This window comes from Ceratosolen solmsi, unplaced genomic scaffold (genome assembly GCF_000503995.2).
Source record: "Ceratosolen solmsi marchali unplaced genomic scaffold, CerSol_1.0 scaffold1, whole genome shotgun sequence".
Taxonomy (NCBI): domain Eukaryota; kingdom Metazoa; phylum Arthropoda; class Insecta; order Hymenoptera; family Agaonidae; genus Ceratosolen; species Ceratosolen solmsi.
In genome coordinates, this window is record NW_011948415.1 from 12,705,750 (window position 1) to 12,724,239 (window position 18,490).

General features: G+C 36.1%; 1 protein-coding gene across 1 annotated transcript in view; it reads right to left on the bottom strand.

The window, feature by feature from the left end:
- LOC105359080 (guanylate cyclase 32E-like) overlaps positions 1 to 18,490 on the bottom strand; it is a 91,441-nt gene that overhangs the window by 8,432 nt on the left and 64,519 nt on the right. The window contains 5 exon segments of the mRNA XM_011495557.1: positions 2 to 86; positions 611 to 770; positions 1,064 to 1,269; positions 2,234 to 2,380; positions 5,648 to 5,954. Coding sequence (XP_011493859.1) covers positions 2 to 86; positions 611 to 770; positions 1,064 to 1,269; positions 2,234 to 2,380; positions 5,648 to 5,954 — 905 coding nt within the window.

An 18,490-nucleotide genomic window follows, 5' to 3' on the forward strand; every position in this document is an offset into this window, starting at 1 on the left:
GAGCGGTTCCTTTTTTAATGCGAGTACCGAAAAATTACCCTCGGAATCCCCGTGTCCATCAAGTTTTATCGTTGCTCCACTGATACCTGGTAAAAGGACAGTTAGTAGTTAATTATCAGCATTCTTTTTATTATTTAATATCTATTCTATTCCAAATATAAATTAATAATAACAATAACAACAACAACAATAATAATAATAATAACAGTAGCAACCATTTCCCGGAGTAACGAGACGTTAAGTAATTTAATTAAAATAGTAATTGCAATTATTATTATTATTATTATTATTATTATTATTATTATTATTATTATTATTATTATTATTATTATTGTTGTTGTTGTTATTGTTATTATTAATTTATATTTGGAATAGAATAGATATTAAATAATAAAAAGAATGCTGATAATTAACTACTAACTGTCTATTTTAATTAAATTACTTAACGTCTCGTTACTCCGGGAAATGGTTGCTACTGTTATTATTATTATTGTTGTTGTTGTTGTTATTGTTATTATTATATATTTGGAATAGAATAGATATTAAATAATATATTGCTAATGCACAATTCATTAGAATGGAGAGAATAAATTGAAAAAGTCTCGAGTACTTTGATATGTGTGGTTTTTGATGATCCTTTCGATGATCAATGTCCCATTGCTTGCAATTTCATCCAACGATTGATCCGGATAATCATGTAATAGTTGATCCAAAGCTCTTGCATACAATTTAACCGAATCGTATAAATAGGCTGCATAAATAGAAACATACTGCAAAGAAAACAATAAGAAATTTAATATGAAAGTAACTTGGAAAGGGGCTGAAATTTTTTTTCATCGCTACTAACGCTTGGAATAATATCTCATCTCTCTGCATTTAGCCGTACTTGTAAATTCACTTTCTTTTTAAAATTTTTATTCTTAATGTTAACCAGTTAATATATTGCAAAATTACTCAATAGCCAATGATAAGGTAGTCATTAATTATCGACCAGCTAAAAATATTTCATTGAAGAAAGAGAAGTAGTGGGCGAATAAATAGGCAAGGAAACGAAGTAGCCAACCTTTTCGAATTTGTCAAGAAGAAAACGTTCGGGTACGGGGAAATTGAAAGGCTCCTTGCTGCTGTAATCGCGGACCTTCTGCGTAAAATCCTCATAATTCTGTGTCGGCGGCGTTGACGCCACTACCATAAGGGATCGAGCTCTCTTAAGAAAGTCCTTGTCCTTTGGATCTTGGCAATCTCTCAGGTTGTAGTAATGCTCGGGTTCTGCGTAAGTCCAGACGGAAATCGATTTGTTTTTATTTTGCTCGTCATTATTTCTTGTTTATGTTCATAATTATCGAAAATTGTCCGCGAAGGACGATGAGTATCTTACCGTACGTAATTCTAAATATAGAATTTACTTTTGAAACGCACACGATTCTTCAAGGTAGTAATTATCTGATCGAGAAATCAGTGAATACAATATCGTAGATAATAATAAGTTGTAATTTTTACATTTGTTTTTATAAATGGATCTATCATGATGCAGAAATTAAAGTTAACGTTCTTCAAATTATTTATATAATCGACTGCTTTATTGTTTTGCAATATCATGAGACTTTCGAAAGCAATGAAATTTCAAGCTAATAATATTGACGCTTAATCCTAACGTTTTTCGCTTAGCATGAAAAATTGCTGCATCTAACGTTTATAAAATTGCATCGATTAACGTTTGTTCAATAAAATATAAAATTATCACTTTGCCCATAAAGGATAGCCTCGGGCACCGAGTACAACAAAAGTACAACAAACATTTATAATAATGAAACGATAATTAACTGCATATAATTTATGACTTTGTAATTATATCATATTTATTATATTTAAACGAATATTATATTTAAAAGAAAAAAAAAAAGTCAATATCTTAAGTAAAACATAATAAATTTTGTCATAATATATACTCTTATTCGTATAAACTGTTCGTTAGTTTGATTACTAATTTTTCTTTTTAAAAAAGTCCTGCGAACAGCCACCCTTCCTGAATTTACGATCGTCAGCAGTTTCGCGTGCGTTTCAATGTCAACAATTTTCCTACAAAATTCGGCAACCTCGATATCATTAACATCACTCAAATAATTAAACACATTTCTTCATCGAGACGATGCTGACATCCAGAATTTAAAAGTAATCGCAAACAAAAAGCCTCCACCTTCTCAATTTATCCTTACAAAAAGTGCATACTTACTCCATAAGTACTTCATTGCTTCCTTCGGCGTATACGTCATCATGTCCACGTATATTACCATATATTGGCCATTGTCTAGTAGCCTTTGATTTTGCATGGCGTTCATGAATTCGATGAGCGATATAGGAGTGCCAAGAAATATATAAACTGAAATAGATAAACGACATTACTCCTAGGATTCTTATTTATATCTTCAACGTATTAATAGAATGCTATTTCGTCGTTTTTGTTGGATAAAAAAATCAATTTTAATCACTTTATACTTTAAACTTTAGTCTACATGCTATGTTTAGCTACAAATTATTATTCATAGTCATGTTACGTCGACGTTAAAGCTCGTAAAAATTATTAACTTCTATTTTTAATTTCTCTAATACTTATGAAAATAAATTTCTCTTTCTCTTCAATTTCATTGAATGATCTGCCTACATTTAGATACAAATCCTTAAAAATTCAATCTTATTGCTTTTTATTTTTATTTTGTTGTTTTTATTTTGTTTTTGTTTTTTTGTTTTTTTGTTTTTTTGTTTTTTTGTTTTTTTGTTTTTTTGTTTTTTTGTTTTTTTGTTTTTTTGTTTTTTTGTTTTTTTGTTTTTTTGTTTTTTTGTTTTTTTGTTTTTTTGTTTTTTTGTTTTTTTGTTTTTTTGTTTTTTTGTTTTTTTGTTTTTTTGTTTTTTTGTTTTTTTGTTTTTTTGTTTTTTTGTTTTTTTGTTTTTTTGTTTTTTTGTTTTTTTGTTTTTTTGTTTTTTTGTTTTTTTGTTTTTTTGTTTTTTTGTTTTTTTGTTTTTTTGTTTTTTTGTTTTTTTGTTTTTTTGTTTTTTTGTTTTTTTGTTTTTTTGTTTTTTTGTTTTTTTGTTTTTTTGTTTTTTTGTTTTTTTGTTTTTTTGTTTTTTTGTTTTTTTGTTTTTTTGTTTTTTTGTTTTTTTGTTTTTTTGTTTTTTTGTTTTTTTGTTTTTTTGTTTTTTTGTTTTTTTGTTTTTTTGTTTTTTTGTTTTTTTGTTTTTTTGTTTTTTTGTTTTTTTGTTTTTTTGTTTTTTTGTTTTTTTGTTTTTTTGTTTTTTTGTTTTTTTGTTTTTTTTTTTATGTCGTTGTTGTATTTTTTATATATAAATGAATTTACAATGGAAAAGTTACGTATACAACTGTCTCGATCTCGTAATTTTTATCAACTCTTATGAAACTTAGGTTTTTATTATAGTAATATAGCAGTTATATTAAATGCGCAGTAATGTAAGTATCAATTTACAATAATTACTTACTTAAATAAATTTGTACAATTAACAGAGATAAGAAATAGATGTAATAATTACTATCTCGTTTGAAGAGTTATAATCAGCACTGCACGTTGAATAGATTTTAATAGATGAGATATTTATGAGATAGTGAAGATATACAATTTTATTGAAATTAAAATTTAGTTTCTTAGATACTGCGATAGAAGTATAGAATTATTATATGAAATAGATACAAAATTTTATAAAAACTTAGAAGAAGGAAAAAAAAAATGACTGACTATAAACGAAAATTAAACAAATTATTCAATTCATAATTTATGAAGAAAAATGAAAATTTTTTTCAAAAATTTTTTGAAGATTAATTTATTTATTTCGTAGGACATTTATCTATTGTTGAAAAGTAGTACATTGCGATGCAGTAATTGTATTTTGCTTAGCAGTTGAAAAGGTTTAAAATATAACGCGCTAAATGACCGTCCAAGAGTCGTCAAAATAAAAACTTGAAGACTTACTTGACTAAAGGAAAAACTATTACTTATACAAAAATTACCCGTAATCAGCAAATATTATTATGAATTTTTTAAGCGAGTTAATCATTAAGGGTTATCTAAAATCTCAAAATGTATTTTCCGAATTTATCGTGTAATCATTGATAAAGGAACACTACTTAATAACCGTCTTTTAACACATATATTCACGCTAAAATTTATTATCTTGATAATATCCGTTTTTTTTTTCATCTTTTTGCACTATTCATTTTGAATTCTAGATAATTCGCGTAGTAAAATAATTCTTACGATCAGTAATGCACGTTATTCAAAATAAGCGGATTATGTTTCATTAACAGTACATTTAATGCTCATCGTATGATACAGATGGTAAATTAGATTTAATGCATCTATATTTATTGCAAATTGTCACACTTATCTATGATCTTCTTCCAAAGACATTTTAATAACTAAGAGTAAGTTTTTCTTTTTTTCTTTTTTTTTCATTACTATTATTTTTCTGTTATGTTGATAATTGCTAATTTCTATTTCATTTTTTTCCCCTCATTTTTAAGCTCCTTCTCTACCTTCTAAACACACACACACACACACGCACACACACACACACGCACACACACACACACGCACACACACACACACGCACACACACACACACGCACACACACACACACGCACACACACACACACGCACACACACACACACGCACACACACACACACGCACACACACACACACGCACACACACACACACGCACACACACACACACGCACACACACACACACGCACACACACACACACGCACACACACACACACGCACACACACACACACGCACACACACACACACGCACACACACACACACGCACACACACACACACGCACACACACACACACGCACACACACACACACGCACACACACACACACGCACACACACACACACGCACACACACACACACGCACACACACACACACGCACACACACACACACGCACACACACACACACGCACACACACACACACGCACACACACACACACGCACACACACACACACGCACACACACACACACGCACACACACACACACGCACACACACACACACGCACACACACACACACACACACACACACACACACACAAACAAACAAACAAACAAACAAACAAATTACTTATGCTTATCGTTATGATAAAAAGATCAAACAATTAACTATAATATAAACTGAAAAGGGGTAAAAAAAACCAAGGATACATGCAAATTTTTATATTATACGTAAATTTGGTCAACCCATTCGCCGATGAAATAATATTACTTTTATCGATAAGTCGTAGGGATAAATTACATTTAACCAATTCGCGCAAATCCTTAAAGCGCTAAATTCTCATTATCAGTCGAGTTTAAATGTCTCTTATCTTCTCGCGAACTACACACTAATCCATTTCTGACGGAAGATCGTGAAATCTTAAGGTCGGTCCGGAGCGAAGGCTTCGCTCGACAAACATCCGGCAGTTTTTGCATTAGCGAATGCGGACAATCAACCATCTGATAATGTTAAGTATGTAGCGTGGGCGGAGAATGCCTCGCAATTAAAAATCATTTGTCGAGTGTCGAAGCCGTCGCTCGGACGCGACTCCCACTAGGGCATTCGGTGGTAAAAGCTTGGCAACTCACTTCGCGTCATGTTTTTCGTATCCTGGATGATGGGGAACCAGCCGCCACCTTGGCAGCACGGGAGTCTATCCTCGCAGCATACGTGCCTGTCCTCGACGCTGAGGAAGTGGTTGATGGTGAGATTGTTCTTCCCGGCCTGGTCCTGCAAAGACTTGGCGACCGTTGACCACGGCTTCTCCGCTATTATGCTGAATTTGTTCCAGTTGTAGTGGAGCAACAGCGCGATCACGGACTTGGTCACCTGCGTGTCCGGCGGCTCCGTCCGGGCGAATGTGTTGACATTCGACGCCTTGTAGTCGGAACATTTCTGGGGACAGACGCAACGAGGCGCGGAATTAGGATCTCGTGAAGGCTTTTTTACGTGTCGAGCTTTAATTAGATTTATCGGGAAGGAATCGATCCAGCACGCGCGTCCGTGTGGATAGTGGGGTGGAGGGGAAGTGTGACTACTCGAATAATGAGGAGGTTAAAAAAAAAAGTACATTGATCGTTATCGGTCGGTAAGGATGAAGTTTCGCGAAAGCACAAGCCGTCTAAGTGTCAAATCTCATCGGCGTCTCAGCGGCAGCAGAAGGGCCAATCGATAAAAATCCGTGCTTTATCAAAAGCGTTTACCGAGGCCTTTACCTCCTTAAGCCAATTAATTAGCTAATGAATTGGTCGACGGAAGCTCGAAACGTCAATAGTAATCACTGGGAATGCTCGCGCAACTGTCGGACGAGAGGGCGAAGTTTACGCGCGTACGCAGCCTTATCGAGACATCGGACAGCGGATCCAAGGAAAGTAGTCCTCGAAACCTCGGCCAAGCCCGTCCTTAAAGGCTAATAATTTAACGTTAATGAGGTTAATGAGACGGGACGGTAGAGCGAGAGGGAATTGATGCACTCTCGCTACAGCGCAGACGAAGGGAGTGAGGGTAGGCGCGAAAAAAACACGGAACCCAGAGGGCTTTGCCGAGAGAGGTGTCCGTCCGCTCGGCCGCTTCTCGCGGCTGCGATAAAAAATTGATCTCTGTCAAGGGTGCCGCCGCCGGTTTATTTGAATATCTGGAAATACTCATCTTGCCCCTGGGCTCGTCCGCGGTCCGATTTAAATATAGCATGGACGGCGAGCGACGGGGGTTGGGGCCCCGGCTCCGAGGCGTGAGAAAGCGAGTGGGCAGTCGGTTTTCGGTACGGGGCGAGGTGGGAGAGGGAAGAGAGGAGCAGCGGTGATCCCACGAGCGACCGAAGGGTTTTCGGCGAGTCTCGTTTGCTTTTTTTTTTCTCCCCGCCCGTCCCGTTCCTCGGACTCCTCTTGCTTTTGTTCTTCCCGTTCGTCGGCCCGGGCGTAGGAGGCAGCCGGCCCGTCGGCCGAATTTTCGCTCTATAAATAGATTCAGCAGTCCCGCGAGCGTGCAACTATTTTGCGTTAATAGTTTTTCTGGCCCGGTTATTTATTTGAAGGTTCGAGGAACGGCGGTGGCGGTGGCGGTGGCGGTGGCGACGGTGGCGGTGGTGGCTACGGCTACGGCTACGGCTACGGCTACGGCTACGGCTACGGCTGCGCTCCCCTTTTTCTCATTTCTCCCGAATTGACGTTCACGGGTTACAAAAACTAATTGCCCCGACGGCGGTCCGAGTTGGCTGCTGCTTATTTAATGCATTTCGCCGGCTCGAGAACCGTGCCAATCTCGATTATTCGACTCGTGCACGACGATAGCCGAACGCTCGTTCGCGTGCGCTTAGTACGATAGGGCCTAAGTGAACCCCCATCACCATCCCCCTCGATCATCTACAGTGGCCGCTGCACGCACGCAGTCCTCATTAATGATGCACGCCTTCGCATTATAATTGTTCGTTTGGCGAATTACCGGTGACGGATGCGATAATTTAGATGGCAAAGGGCCGGACGCGACCTACAGGCGTGACGTGACAGGCGTTATTAGAGTCGCGCTGTATTGGGCCTTGCTAGTGGTTCGGTTCTCGCGAACACGCGGACTTATGTGAAATTAAGGGGCCGGGAGGACGCGATGGTCGGGTCCTTCTTATACGCTCGGTTATCATAGAAACGATCGGCGCAAATCGCGAATCAGCGAGGCCCTTAGTGGTTGGTTTTGCGAAACGTTGGGGCTCGCGAGCGCCACCGATGCGGCAATGACTCGGTGTCTGATTACCGTATGGGAATTGAGGACGGCGGAAATGTCGGCGGCTCGTCCGTTGGGAGAATCGCATCGCGGCACAGACATTGTTTTGTCGTTAATGGAGGCGTCTGAACGTTGAAGAAGACGAGAGCCAGAAAGTGGCTAAGCACGGATCGTCCATTTATTCGTCTTTCGCTGCGACTTTGAAAATCATGGGCACGAAACGCTACCGTACTTTATGAACTTTCACCGAGGCTTTCGATGGGGTTGCGCTATATTTTTTTACGGATTGAGAAACGCAGTTGAGAGGTTTATCATGTGAAAGTGGACGTAACGACGATTGAAGCTTTGATAATGTATGCTTCGCGATTATGGAGTTACGTTATTGTTCTGTAGGTACTCGAACCTATTTATCGATGCGGCTCCTTTTCGACAACAAAGTCAAATTAATAATCGCGAATTCTCGGACGGAATAACGCTTAATTGGACAAGATGACAAGGTTGATGCAACGTAAAAGTAAATGACGCCGTTAATCGTTGTTTTAAAAGGCTTACTTAGTTTGTGTATCTACTACGGCTGCCGTGAAATTACTAGTGAAATTAATGTTTTTATTAGCATATGTTTAATATGTTGTGAGAAACGTTTCTTAAATTATAAATATAGAAGAAGAGAGCAGGGAAGTATTAACGTAGAGAGAGAGAGAGAGAGAGAGAGAGAGAGAGAGAGAGAGAGAGAGAGAGAGAGGGACGTAGAGATCCACCGTTAATAATCTATTAGCTGTGAAATATTTCAAGCAGTCTTATTCAAATCCTTAATAATCTTGATAAAAAAAATAATCGAAAATGGTGGACAAATGTTTATTCCATATATACTCTATTCGTCTATTGACGCTGAATCTAAGCTCTTATTTTTTATTATATCCGAATGGTATTATCATTATTATTATTTATATTTTTAACGAATCCATTTAAAAATTAAAGATCCTATAGAATTATAATAATAATTTAATTAAACTAATTGCTTTTTACGTTTTTTTATTATGTACTTTTCTAGATTATCATTATATTTAAGAATTTCATTACTAGATATTTAAAAAACGTATTATAGAATTTATTTATTACGAAAATATGTGCACATTATATTGAATATTTCATGATTTAAAAGAAGAATTTAAAAGAAACGAACGAACAATATTTGTCCAAAGATTAAATTTTCAGTAACGTAAAGTAAAATATCGTATTAATATTTTTGGTGCTTCGATATAATTAATGCGAATTGCATATATTGTGCCTTCGCAATTCCTCTGGTAATTTGCGTGTATTGAGAAAGTTGAAGCGCGAAGGAGGAGGAGCCGAGATTTTAAGACTAAAATCATTCTTTTCATTTTCGTATAAAATTACAAACCTCGAATAATACAGTTTTTAAATTGTGTACTTTCATCTGTTCGCTATGACTGTATTACAATGCATAATTGTATAGTATATGACATAAGCCAATTCTTATCACTGGACAAACTTGCGATTTCCAATGTGATTACATGATAAACGGTAACAGATAACACTGAGACGCCAATTAAAAATTAGCCATACTGTATGTGACGCATTTGCTATTATTTTGCCTCAATTGTTCGATAAACATAATTGAGAATTGAGAGGGATTATCTGAGACTTTCCTTTTATTCGGACTGAACAATCCGGGGATTTCCGGTTAGGGTAAAACACGGATGTTGGGCTCCATTCTCTTTTAGCTCCTATCCATCTGTAATTGCATCCTATAATTTTATTTACATTTCTTTTTCTTTAAATTTCTTTCACCGACTCCAGTATAATTAAAGAAGAAAAAGAAATTTGCCGTTTCTTAGGAACCGAGTTACTTCCGGTCGTTACTTATATACAAACAAACCTATGAGAAGTCTCTGATAGGACGATAGTTAAGTCTAATTCGCTGAACATAGAAAGTACAAAAACGATAATACGAAAATAAAAGAAATGAATGGCCGGTTAGAAATTAAAATTCATTTAATCGTTCGATTAACGGCGCTTTTTTCGATTTACACTCCACAGAAAAACAATCGATTATAATTATAAGTACTACTATAGTAATCATTTTTCTTCAACGAGTTTATTTATTCACAATCCGATAACTAAATTAACTTAAATAATTGCAAATGTCGTTAAGCGCAATTGACTCGGAAACATCGAATATTGACTACTGCGGTACTTGACAAGTTAAGCAAAAATTCACCATTTCTGCACGCCAATGATCCATTAAACGTCTTCCTAAAGTAAAGCATCGATTTTCCAGATTTATCATTAGACCGGACATCAGCGAATGCGCAATAAGAATGTACAGAGACGCACAAGAGTAACTAACAAAAGTGCCAAAGTATGTAAAAATTAAAGGTGTCGTTACGGATTAACAAAGAACAGAAAAAAAAAAAACAAAAACAAAAACAAAAACAAAAACAAAAACAAAAATAAAAAACAAAAATTGTAAAATTAAAAATAAATTAAATGCGGTGACGCATTTCGCAGGCGGAGCAATCCGAGGCCCCTGGATGTTTCTGACACCTGTTGCGTCTCTCCCGTGGTAACCGGAAGAGAGAAGCCGAGATTCAGCTTCATGCTTCATGCACCCGATTCCCCCCCGGATTCCCTTCGACCGCATTTATCCATCGTCTTAATTGTCCCCACTCGACTCTCGTCGCACCATTTTAATTAGATGCTAGTTCACGGCAATTATGCGTAATGAGCTGGCAGGTCGCGCGAGGAGCGTATTTTTAGACGCGGCTGGCCTTTTCCGTTACGCGGCGTCATTTCGTGTCGCGGTTGAGCGCTTCGTTTCAACGAGCTATAATGTTGGGCCTTTTTCACGGTCGATGTATGCAAAAAGCCCCGGCTGGGACAAGAGTGAGGGAGAGGGGGTGGATTCACCATGGTCGACACTTTTTACGCTGTTGATTATGTGAGCGGGACGCGGCAGAACCTGATTGTATTATTATTTCTCGATGTCTCATCCAGAGCTACGATTTTTACGACTCGAGCTAGTGGGACGATGGGGAGGACGGGGGCAGGGGACGATTTTTTTCATTCGGTAAGAAGCATCGGGCGCCTCGACGCGTATGTGTGCAAAAACGTAAGAAGAAAAGCAATTCCTCGTCCATCGTTCCGACCCGTCGAGGTGGATAAAATTCGGCTCGCGGGGGGAGAGAACGAGATAGAGACAGAGATAGATTGACAGATAGATATATAGATAAAGAGACAGGGAGGGTGAGAGGAAAAGTGAAAACAGATAAATAAATAGAGCCGATAAATTAAGTTGAGCTTGGAAAAGTGCATTAGTAAAATAAAGATTTGGAAATTGCGCGTTCACGGGAATATGACTCATTGTGCGCTGAAGAAATTAATTAGACGCTTGAATTTTTGAAATGGTAATAATCTACTATTGCGCAAGAGTATTACCTAAGCGAGGACGATCAAAAACAAATGTCAAAGTACGGTAGCCTAAACATGGTAATCCGTGCTTTTATGTTGTCCCGAAAACAAAGTGTTTTTTAGTCACATTTGACATGTATTTACTAGATTATCGTATAATGATGTGAATAAATGAAGGAGATAGATTGTGAGAGAGTGAGGAAGAAATTTCGAGTGCTCGGTTGGCTAAATGCATTTACATCGTCAATTGCAACTCGGATCCAGTTATCATTGAAAAATGTATTAAAGAGCTTTCCGTTAACCGCGCGACCGAGTAAATTAAATTCTCGCTCGTGACACCGAGGGGGAACTGTGAGTAGAGGAAGAGATTTTTTACGAAGAGAAAGCCAGGATAAATAAAGAATATTTTCGCTACTATAAATTTTTCGGTAAACTTTACTTATGTGCACGTAACAAGGGCGGGGGATGGGGTAGGTAGGTAGGTAGGTAGGTAGATAGGTAGGTAGGTAGGTAGGTAGGTAGATAGGTAGGTAGGTAGGTAGGTAGGTAGATAGGTAGGTAGGTAGGTAGGTAGGTAGATAGGTAGGTAGGTAGGTAGGTAGGTAGATAGGTAGGTAGGTAGGTAGGTAGGTAGATAGGTAGGTAGGTAGGTAGGTAGGTAGATAGGTAGGTAGGTAGGTAGGTAGGTAGATAGGTAGGTAGGTAGGTAGGTAGGTAGATAGGTAGGTAGGTAGGTAGGTAGGTAGATAGGTAGGTAGGTAGGTAGGTAGGTAGATAGGTAGGTAGGTAGGTAGGTAGGTAGATAGGTAGGTAGGTAGGTAGGTAGGTAGATAGGTAGGTAGGTAGGTAGGTAGGTAGATAGGTAGGTAGGTAGGTAGGTAGGTAGATAGGTAGGTAGGTAGGTAGGTAGGTAGATAGGTAGGTAGGTAGGTAGGTAGGTAGATAGGTAGGTAGGTAGGTAGGTAGGTAGATAGGTAGGTAGGTAGGTAGGTAGGTAGATAGGTAGGTAGGTAGGTAGGTAGGTAGATAGGTAGGTAGGTAGGTAGGTAGGTAGGAAGGTAGGTAGGTAGGTAGGAAGGTAGGTAGGTAGGGGAGAGCAAAGTTGAAAAAAAGAGGGAAAAGGAGGCTAGCGGCGGCGATAGAATCAACGGGGCAGCAGGGGCGAATGAAAGAGCAAGACAGAGGAGGAACCGGTCGAACAATGGCCCGGGGAAGCAGCAGGAGAAGAGGCAGCAGAAAGTGGTCCTCGTTTTTTCTCGGACAATATACACGGGCGTTGCACAATTCCCTTTATCCCTCGTCCCCTCCCTAGCCATCCTCTTGCGCATTCCGCCTCCCTCCTCGCACTCGCTCTCTCTCTCTCTCTCTCTCTCTCTCTCTCTCTCTCTTTCTCTCGCCGCCCTCCGGTGCGCTGTCCGATCCGCGCACGCTCGAGCGACTCGGCTATACACTCGCTCAAGGTGGTCTCGCATCTAAATATAGACGACTCCGGCCGAGAATAACGTTCGCCGAGCGCCCGCGCACGGTTTCCAAAGTGAATGCGTATACAGGAGGAGGGACGGAGGGCGGGAGGGGTGCGTGATGGTTGGGAGAAGGAGAGCCGGCTGTGTCCAAAGAGTGCGTGGATATGCTCGGTGAGAGTACCGCCACCACCACTTGTGCCTTGTAAGCGCGTCTCTTGAGAAAAAGATGCTTCTCTTGCCGGCGCTCGTTCGCTTAAAACAAATGGAAATCGAAGGTTAATTACGAGTTCGGGAAGGCTATCAGTGACCTAGGGACTCGACGACGTGGATGCTTCGGTGGCGACGGCGACGGCAGTGGCGGCGGCTTATAACTTATAACGACTTATAACGTGAACCTGGTTAGGTGGACGATGGGTCCCCCTTTTTGCTCCTTTGTCGGTACGGGAGGCTCGTTCTTTTAATGGCAAAAGGACCTTCTCTGCACCTTATTAAATATCGTTTGTTCCTTCTCTCTACACGTGACGCGCGCCTTTTGGTTTATCGCGTTCGGCTATTATTATTATTATTCGAGATTTTGGCAAACGTTATTTTTTAATTGTTCTCGTGGATAGAGCGCGCTACGCTTGTATTTCTGAAATACTTCGGCACGATTTTATGTAAATTAAAGTCTGAACATTCATGAACTTTTAAACAACAATGACTTGCGTATTTTCAAATAATGATGATTTTATAAAGTCAGTGGCTGAACCGTCGGTGGCATTGTCTACGGATAAATGCATTAAATCGTATTAAGCATGGGGCTGCTCGTGCACACGCTCCAAGGCAAAATTCGCGATACATTGGATGAATAATCGTGATTAAAGTCATGAAATACAAGAGTCTTTATTAGATGATTTTAATTTTATAGAGCCATTATTGGAATATAATTGATGTTGCAATTTATAATTAATCGGAGCGAATTTTTAAAACTAGAATTTATAACGAGATTCACGAGTATGCCAAATGCCAAAATACAAATGGGATTGCGTAGGAAAATTAATCTCTTATTTGAAAAATACACTTTTCCAAACTGATATTTTATGAAAAATTAATTTTCAACGTCCCTTTAATCATTATTGTGTAAAATGTTTTCATAAAATATACACTCGGATATTTTACGATATAGTTTTAATAGAATTTACCATAAACTTATTATAGTTGATTTTATTGACATTAACAAGAAAAAGAAGGCGATGAACAATACTTTTATTTATAATGTCATACATATATTAAAAATAAACTTACAAGGACGTAAGTTTAAATTTGTCTATGGGTCAAAAGGAATACTTTTAAGTTTTATGTGCTATTGTGCTGCTTTTATACATTTTATCCTCTATCCCTTCAGTCCTCCTACCGCCCCCCCCTCCCGCGATTCGCTCTCTCTCTCTCACTCTCTCTCTCTCTCTCTCTCTCTCTCTGTGGTTCGCTTCGTGAGATATATCAACATGAGCATTTTTCTACTTCCCTTACACACTCGATTGTGTTTGTTTGAGTTCTTGAAAATCGATTTGTAAATCATAAATACAAGGTTCGTTTTATTGAGTTTGGTTTTGCGTCTGCGGGAAGCGCACTTACGATCGGCAATGCACGACATATTATTATTATGCATATGTCAATCCAACTCTATTTGTTTCTTTTTCTTTCACTCCATTTCTCAGTATTGTACAATTCAGAATTTCTACAATCATTGGAATAACGTTATTTCGAGGCTAAAAGTGCCCTGAAATATTATTTATAAAAGCATTAATTTATGTAGTCGTTACTACGACCGACAACGTTAAAATTATGTAATCGGCAATTCTTCGCATTACATTGCGTTTAAAAAATAACGTTAAATAACTTATAAAAATTTGTTCATTCTCAAAACTCACTTACATACTTTGCGTTAACAATGAATTTTATTCAATTAGAAAACTTATCTATTTATTTTCAAATTGCTTCTCTCATTACTATTACCTAGTTTATGATTTTTGAAATGATTATTTGAAATAAGATTAATTTATATCGAAGCTTTTCATTTATTTACTCAATTGTCTACCCTTACATCGAAGCTTTCATTACCTCTCTATAGAAGACTAAAAGAATTTAGTTTATTTCCTAGTAAGTAAACATGACTAAATTTATTATCCCATGCAAATGGTTTATGTTTTTCTTAACCTTCATACTTTCTAATCTCTCTAAATTGTTTACATCTTGGTAAATTGTCATAATACGTATCGATTCCATATCTCCCAAGTCTTAATAATATGCAATTATTATTTTATAATCTATCAAGCGCAATGTCTTTAATAAAAAAAATAAATAAATAAATAAAATTTACATTACGATCTAGTGTTCACAAATCTAAAAATCTATTTTTCTTCTTTGCAAGTGAATTTAGATTGATGTTTAACAAATTTCTTCAATGTACTCAAAGTGCGTTGGTTGCATCGATTACAGCTCGTGTTTTTCTTCTTCTTCTTCTTTTTTTTTTTTTTTTTTTTTTTTTTTTTTGATACCTAAATGCGAGAAATTTGTCTTTTCACGGAATACTTTATTAATCCACGAGGATAAGATTGCGAAGGTGCCGGTTCTTTAGTAAACTCGGTTGCCAGGAAGTCAATGTTTGAAACATGAGGTGTACAATCACGAGAGAAAAGACGCCTCGACTTTGCTGATGAAACAATGTCAAGCCGTTGAATAGCCATTTTAATCTTATTTAGTTTAAATCACAAACATTGACAACGAAAATTGAAAAATACATTTAACAATTTTTTCACAAAGTATTTATTTGGCGTACTTATATAATTATTAATATTATTCTAATATTGCAATTTAGAATTAACATAACATCGTAAACGTTCGTTATCATACTAATTGGCATTCTATTATTATCAATTAATTATTTTTAAAAGTATTATTTGCTAATTAATAATCATTAATTACTCTAATGTATCAATTAGCCATTAGTATTCGTTAATACTAATTGAGTAAAGAGATCTTACTTCGGAATTGACTTTAAACGTTTAATTTCACAACAACAATCTCATCTGACAATTATATTTCAAAAGTTATATTCACGATCAGTGTCAAGGTATTATGTAACTGTTAAACCAATGTATGCCAAATACCTCGGTAGTACTTTGGATGGTGATCAATGGCGCTGAAATTCATATGTACCGCTGCACTTTGCATAATAAAACAGTTAAAAGGAAAAGTATTTATTTTTAAGTTTTAGAAAAGAATAAATAGATTTTTTCATTTTTTTTGGCTTTTGTTTTTGTTTTTGTTTTTGTTTTTTTTTGTTTTATTTTTTTGTGTTTGTTTCCTCCCATTAATAAGTGATTAGATTGTATGCAAGGAAGCAAAAATTTTAATTGGTGTTATTCAACGACAATTTACATTCTTGGCAAAATTTGATTCTTTACTTTGATCTTACAAATATGTACTCGTAATCGATAATCTCCTTTTACAAAGTCAACGAGTAACGAATGACAGTTGCACATTAAATTATAAGAAAAATGGCCCATGCGCTTCCTCAAATTGCTATTCGAAAACCATTTTTTTTTTCTTCTTAATTAAGCAGACTGTGGTAGATAAGCGAAGCTTCCATTAGGATCAATAAAAACAATTTCAGTGGTGCGCACTTTAATGCAGCATAAACTTGCCCTAAGAAGTGATGTACAAGTTCTCGGTGTACCGAACACTTCATTAAATTCCAGTTGATAGTAGTACTTTACGATCATACAGTTTCTGTGTTCTCTAGTAGTCCGAACATTATCCGATTACTCATTGAATTGCAATTCACAAACGTAGACTTTCTAATAACCAGTTTCTGTCGCTTCCGCAAATTCGAATGAATGAAACCAACTTTCATGACTATTACTATCCTGCTAAAAGTACATTTCATCTTTGCTTCCATTACTACAAGTGACTAGCTATATTTTTTTACTTTGATTATGTATATATATATATATATATATATATATATATATATAAATCGATCTAAAATGATAATATTTGAAAGGAAGCAAGAAGGATTAGAGGACTGGAGAGATACGGTAAAATAATTGTCAAGTAATCGCTTCTTGATGCGCAAAACCTTTATCGCACTTAAGTACACTTCTAAATAAATGCACAGTTTTATAAATCAATAAGTAAATCGATAAATAGATAAAGAAAAAAGTCGAAGCTGTAATACGAGGAATAATAAGATTGAATGACTGGATCGACAAACGAATTGCGTTTGATAAAATCGGCATATATCGATGAATTCATGATATCCACACTTTCGCGAACAACGTATCAAATAATCGAAATTAAAATAACTAAGGGAAATATTTAAAAGACTTTTTGTATTATAATTTTTTATTATAATGGCTAAACTCAATTTCGTTATATTTAGGCTTTAATGTGTAATATTAATTCCCTAAAAAGTCACTAAGGAAATACGCAACGAATAAGAAGTTATCTAAATTTAATCTGTCTATCGGTGATAAAAATAATATTTAGAGAGAATAAATAATAATGTTAATGTAGAGATTTCATAATTTCTGGCGCTGTAAGCGTTTGCGTAATGCGAATTAAGGTACTTAATCCGTTTATTTAAATTGGAGTTAATTTAAGGCATAAACATTAAAAATTAGCTTTGAAAAATTCTTCAATCTCTGAATAAGAAGAATGGTTAACCTTAATCGTTGAAAGCATTCAATTTAATTCAGAATGAGTAGAATATCAATTAAAATTATACAGTATAAATAGAGTAAATTCATTTACTCTTTTAATGCATGAATTTAAGAATACTTTAACACATTGAACGCACATAAATGATAAAGGAATTTTTAAGATTCAAAGAGCGTTCAGAATACATACCATTGGTTTTCTTTTACAAATTAATTAAAAAAAGCATTGTTATGAATCATAATTTACACGCCAAATTAAATATTGACTTTAAAATTTGGCCTAAAAAACATTATGTGCAATTTTGATTTCAACACGTTTGATTATTATGACATCATATATTAAGTAAGTTAAGCATTTATCGTCAATGTTCAAAATATAATTGGCAAAAGATTGCTATTACGACAATTCGCCAGAGTGGGCCATTTAATATTCGATTATTTAAAATAATTTATGAAATACTCTAAAGACTTATCGAACGAAGAATTATGCAATTTATAGGTAATAATAATGTTTTTTCTTGGCATTCATTCTACAAGTGCAACTTAAGCCGCACCATGCGCATCTAAAATAAAAAATTCTATTCGCTTTATTGACACATTTGATGACACACAGTTAGTTTATTGTATAATAAAATTGCTTTAAATTCGCAATATTATCGGTATAATAATAGGACAAGAAGCGAGTATTAGATGATTATTCAATGCCGATATTACGAGGCTGAAATAATAAATTATAATCATAGCATTTACATAAAATCAATTTAAAAATTAAATATTCGCTGCATCCGCTTTTCTTTTTTTCTTTCATTTTTTTTTTCTTTTTTTTTTTTACGGGAAATTTCAGTGTAATTGGATTGTTTGTTTGTGCAAATTACTCGAAAAATTTCAGCCATCGCAATTAACAACAAATATTTAATTAATATTTACGAGATTTAGCAATAATTAGCGATTAAAAGATGACGATTGCGGACGGGGCGAAGGGATAAGAGAAAAAGCGTACCACTACTAATGAAGATTAACAATGAATAGCGCATTAATGAGTTATCGATGGGAGTAGCAAGAAAGATAGCCCCGATCAACTGTGGGCGTGTATAAAACGACAAGATGAGCGCATCTGCGTGCC